At 45.6% G+C, this 5,920-nt stretch overlaps 1 protein-coding gene across 1 annotated transcript; it reads right to left on the reverse strand.

Annotated features, from left to right (window-relative positions):
* Positions 1–1,228: 1,228 nt before the first annotated feature.
* CCDC71L (coiled-coil domain containing 71 like) lies at positions 1,229–5,690 on the reverse strand. Its single transcript, XM_032643548.1, has one exon. It carries the CDS (start codon positions 5,402–5,404, stop codon positions 4,688–4,690), a length of 717 nt encoding a protein of 238 aa, XP_032499439.1. The 5' UTR covers positions 5,405–5,690; the 3' UTR covers positions 1,229–4,687.
* Positions 5,691–5,920: the final 230 nt, after the last annotated feature.

Here is a 5,920-nt window from a genome sequence, read left to right on the forward strand (position 1 = left end):
ATTTGTTTCCTTGAACACCGGAAGTACAAACTTCACAGAAATTAATTCTAATTTAGTCTGCACATGCAAATTAATACGGTTCTCAAGCAGCCCTTCCTGAACTTACACCAAGGGAAAACTCAGTGTGGAAATCTGGCAAGTTATGGGATCAACGATAGTAATCTATTACTTTTATAAATTCTCAGATAGTTTAAAACATGTAACAGTACATTTTAAATATCTTTCAGAGATACCACGATGATAAAAGAAGACCCCCAAATTTTAAGAAAGCCTAAAACTCTAACAGTAAAAACTTTTTTAAATCAACTTCCTCCAACCTCCTGCCGGTTTGTCAACAGGCTAAAAACATTTCGAGATTTCTGTCTTCGATTTAATTCACCCACAAATTACCATCTCTTAATTCGTCTTCTAGCTTTCCCAGACCACACTCTATTCTCCGGACGCTAAATTCCCAGAGGACCCCACTCTCAGCATTTCTACTCTCAGCACACATGCCTCCAATTAATAGCATTTATTAAGTATTTTCTACGTGTCTACCATTTACATCCCCTTTAGCCCTTTCAATAGCCCCATCACTTCTTTTACTAACCACATTTGATACTTGAGGGAGCTAAAGCATAGCCAGTTTACATAACTTACCTCAAGTTATAATGCTTATAAGTGGTGAAACCTTAATTCCATTCCAGGCACTGGGATTCAGTTATTACACTATACTGCCTCTAATTATTGACAGGTACTTCAGGCCACATAGTAGTACTATGAATCCCGCCCTTGCTAATACTCCACTCCTACCTTCTAGACTCTAATGAAAATTCTGGCTTTACTCATTCTGTGGAACAGACCTTACTGCTGCTACTCACATGAAGCATTTGGACTTTCTTTCCTAGCATGAAAGAATGTGAGCTTTAGACTTTTTATCACCACCACAGGAGGACATGGGGCTAAGGCTCGAAACTGAATTTTGATGCATTTTTAAAGTCCTTTTTGCTGGCAAACTTGGTAATGACTTGGGATTGGCCATGAAGTACTATTCTGGAGACTCACTAGATCATTCAAGAGTCGATGTCACATAGAGTCCCAAGACAGCACAAGACACAGCTCTCAAGTTCACAAAAAAAAAAAAGTCAAAATTGATCCCACTGTTAATTATGATGTTTTCCAACTCACATGCAAACATAAAATCCCATTTCAAAAACTTTCAACATCATTAGAAAAACCAGTCACTGCGTATTCTCTAAAATTTATTTACAGTTAATAAGTTAAAAAGCAAAGTACAACCAGATTGTAAATCTTAATCATATGCACATCAAACTGTCCGAGGAAACAATTCGGTTCCATTACAAACAATTGCCTTCTACTGCACTTAAGACATAACAGTCTAACAGAAAATGATTCAAAACACACCAATAAAGTATTATAATAAAGTAAATATTATGTATATACGTCCACTAAAAACCACCAATTTAAAGAGTGCTGTGGCAACCCTTAAAACCAAAAGCTTTCAGTTCAAAATTGCTGATTTTTTTGTATTCAAATATTTTTAATGTTTCTTTATTGAAGAGTTTTCAGAAAAATAGTACTATCATTTGCACGTAGCAAATCAATAAGTGTCAGCCACCAGCTTAGTTACACGTGTCCAACGGGGTACTCGAACTTCAACAAAATAAATACACACCGAAACAGCAACACTTTGCACTATCAACAACGGAGCTTGCCCTCGACGATCATGACATTCCTGGTTTCTGGAAGGAAAAATAAGTTGCTGGTTGACAGGAAGGAGGATAAAAAATGACATCAGGAATCCCCAAAGGTTAGCGGAGATGCCAGTCACCACATTTAGGCACTCAAAAGTTAAAAATGAAATAAAAGCATAGCAAGGTGGTCAACTTCCTCCTAGCTTCCCCCTCTACTTGCGCCATATGAGATATAAGATAATCTTATAAGAGAATGAATAAAATCATGAGTTTTCTTTTAAAAAACTATATACAAGCTAAGCTACAGACTTAGAGGACAGGAAATGGATGCCTCACCATAAAGGCCACCTTGCCAAGTTCCTCTTCACATTCTGCCCAATGTACCCATAAAATACTTTCACTTTCCTGTTAATATACTAACCAACTATATTAGTTGTTTCTTCACGTTTTAGAAGCTGTAACATAGGCTTTGCTAAAGAACAGCTGGCAGAAATAAAGATTTTTTGACATCTTATTTCACAAACTAGAAATGGCATGATTTTTAAATAGACCAGGTAAATAACATATTGAATTCAAGATGGACAATCCGATCCTAACTGAAATCAGACAGCCAGATAATCCAAAGAAGCGTTTTTGCTAGTTCAAGTGCACTAAAGTAACAAGGCATGAGGAAAAAATGTTAAGAAACTCAGTTAAAATAAATGCATGGTGTCAAATGGTTGTTTCAGTTTTGAGCTGAGCAGAGTTATCCTCCCAGCTAAGTCTAATTTCAGAATCCTCTGGGAAACTATCTAGATAAACTGTACGTTAAAATTACATTCTAATATGGCCACTGAATTTATTTTTTAATTATTATAAAACTATATACAATAGTGAGTGGTACCAATACATATTTTTTCCTCAGGGGCTAGTTAGCTAAAAAATTTTAACAATTTGGGGGTGGGAGGGGAAACCCTATGTATCTGAAATACAACTGGCAACAAGCTAATAACCAAAAGAATATATATAAGCTTCCTATCACACAAATAAAATTTAACACTCTCCATCAACTAAGTGTTGATTCACTTTTATTTACTCATGTGACAGTGTTTGTAACAACGCATTATTATTAAGTAGTGAATAAAAGAATATGAGGCATACTGGGAAACTGGCATCAAGTCGTAGATATATATATATAATTTTCTTTTTTCTACAAAACAAGAACACTGAAATTAAAGTCACAAAACTCCTACTTATGGACTATTAAACTTGAAAAACTCAATCCAGAAAGCTATGCCATTTGAATTCTAAGAACACAAGAGTCAAAACTTCAACTCTTATTATTCACCTACGAAGCTGCCAAGCAGAGATAAACCTTAATATTGAGGATTTCACATGTCGAGTTCCAGCCAGTATGAATCGTTCCATAGCAGAATACTTAAATTTGAAAAACAGTGGTACAAAAACACCACTTGACCCTTTAGATATTGCAGTAAAATCTGGCTGTGGCACCACCGGCTAAAAACCATTAAGTCTTGCTGCCACCAATGACCAAAGGCACTTGGATAATCAAGAATTCCACACCGGGCCGTATGATATAAATGCTATCATAAAAGTGTAAAAGAAGGGCCAATACTCTGTGTGACTCGCCTGTTCGATTCCTGTGGTCTTCAGCTGTCAACAAAGACCGGTAACTGCAAACATAATTATGAATGGAATTAAGATAAAAAGGAAACTCGTGGAGCAAAAGAGACAACTCATTGTCATGATGTATATAAAAGTGATGGATATTAGCTTGGACATTTCTTGCTATCCAACAACAAAAGTAAAGAAAGACCTATTTTGCCCAAAGTAACTTCAACCGGTTACATGATACCAAGAAATGTCCCCACCCCCTCGAAATCACTAATAGTTCTAAGAATTCTAATGGGTATTCTGTTTATCGTTTTAATCACAAGGTTTACACACATTTATTTCTCCTACGTGATTCCCAATTTAAAATAGGTTATCCTTGAACTATACCTGGAATTGTATGTTAGACCAGTACAAGGAGACCAAATCATTTCCAATAGGATTCCATCCATCTCTTTAACCAACACCAGTTCTTTATAACTCTTTTTTTCTTTATCACAAGCCATGTGGTTTCAATGCACTTTGATTTTTATTTAATCAAAAAGAATTTAACAACTAAACTTTTCCTAAACAGAACTTTATATGAGTTTCAACCATTTTCTTTAGGAGCTCAGCAAATATAAACATTAAATCTCAATATAAAATCTTTAGAAACACCTCAAAAATGTTTAAACAGTTGTAGTTTGCATCTCTTTGTTTGCAATCACTGAGCCCATGGAATTCACAGCATACAAATCCTTGCACTATTAACAGTCATAAGCTTGAATCTCTTAGAAAAATATCCTTGGTCAAAGCTTTGGAATCCGGTTAAAATTAGGAAACGAGTGGGACTCAGAATACCCTGAGCACAAACGGGTGCAAGAGCACGAAACAGGTTCGATCTTTCGTCCAGAAAGAGGGGTGGCAGTCGAAAAGAAAAACGGGGGTAGGGGTAGAGGAGCGGGGTGAAAAGCAAGTAGATTCTGGCGTTATTACACAAGCATGAAACCAAATTCCTTTGGAAAAAATAACGACTTCTTCGGAGGACTTCCAGACCAGTGAGGTAGAGTCCAAAGGGAAAAAACGGATCTGCCCCTCCAGTCCTGGAGACGTCTCAGTCCGGGGTACGGAAGCAAAGGGCCCTCCCCATGGGTCCGGCGGCCTCGTCCTCCGCAGCCCCGAGCCGGGAAGGGGCGGAGGGCGCACCTGCCCCGGAGTCCCAGACGGCGGCGCCGCCGCGAGTCCGGGGCGCCGGGCCGGGAACACCAGCCGGTGACTTCTTCGCCCGTAAAGTGCACGAGGGGACGGGGTCCAGGCCGGATCTGTAAACACTCGACTGACACTTGTCCATCCCTCCGGGCGGAAGCTCCGTCGCCGGCTGGGAGGGCGACGCGAGCCGCGTCTCACGCCCGAGGCACCGGGAAGCGGCGGAGCCTCACCACGGGTTCCAGGTTCACTTGCAGAACTTGGTGCGCCTTACGCCGCGCCGCCGCCAGGCTGCGCTCGCCCCACACGTCGTCGCCGACGCGGATGGTGGGGAAGGTGGTCAGCGTCGGGGTGGCCGCCCTCCAGATCTCCTCCAGGGTGCGGCCCCCGAAGCAGGGCTCGGGCGCCGCGGGCTTGGCGGGGCAGCTCTCCCCGGGGTCCGCCGGCGGCGGCGGCGGCGGCGGCGACGGCGGGGGCTTCCTCCGGCGGGCGGCGGGCGCCCGGGCTCCGCGGCGCCTCCTCCTGGCCGCCGCGCTCGAGGTCGCCCTGCGCGTCGGGCCGCGGGCGGCAGGGGGTCCCGGGGGGTCGGGGACCAGGGCCCGGCAGGAAGAGTAGCCGTAGACGTCCTTGCTGCGCAGGATATGCGGGGAGAACTGGTGCTTGAGGCTGCAGAGGAAGCTCCAGAGCTCCGCATCCGAGCTCATGAACTCCGTGCTGCGTGGCATGAACAGCTTGAAGGCGTCGCCCAGCGCCTTGGTGCTGTCGGCCAGCGAGAGTTGCGACCGCGAGTACACCACCTTCTCCTCCCGCGCCTCCAGCGCGGCCCCTCCTCCCGACCTAAAGCCGACGCCCCGGGCGGCCGCGGCCCGGGCGGCCGGGGACCGGCGCCGCCGCCTCTTCACGCTGCGCCGCATCGGAGGCCGCTCGGGGCCGCCCGCGCTCGCCGGGTCCCGCCGCCGCCGCCGTCCCCGCCCGCCTTCGGCTCCGCGGCAGCAGCAGCTGCTGGCGCCTCCCGCCCGGCGCGTCTCTAGCTACTTTTCTCGCCTCCGCCGCCGCCGCCCCTCCCCCTCCGAGGGCGGAGGACGCGGGTGAAGATCCTGAAGACCGGTACAAGATGGCGGCCGGCGCCCACCCCTGGGCTTTGTCATTGGACGGCGCCTCGCCCCCCTGGTTTCTCTTTCTTCTCCTCTCTTGCCTCCTTTCGCCCTCTGCCTTTCTTTAAATGTGCCCGCCTCAGGCCCCTCCCACCGCAGCCCCGACTCCACCCATTGGGTGCTCTCAGAAGAGGGGCGGGGACTAATGGGGGAGAGGCCAGTTCCTGGTAGATGGTGCTGGGGTGGGTGATGGTGGTGGCCCTTGAACGCGAGTCAACAGTTAGGTGGGTATATGGGGAGGGTGCTTTGTCTACAGTAAGGGGTGGACATCAGCTC

Source organism: Phocoena sinus, chromosome 9 (assembly GCF_008692025.1).
Source record: "Phocoena sinus isolate mPhoSin1 chromosome 9, mPhoSin1.pri, whole genome shotgun sequence".
NCBI lineage: Eukaryota > Metazoa > Chordata > Mammalia > Artiodactyla > Phocoenidae > Phocoena > Phocoena sinus.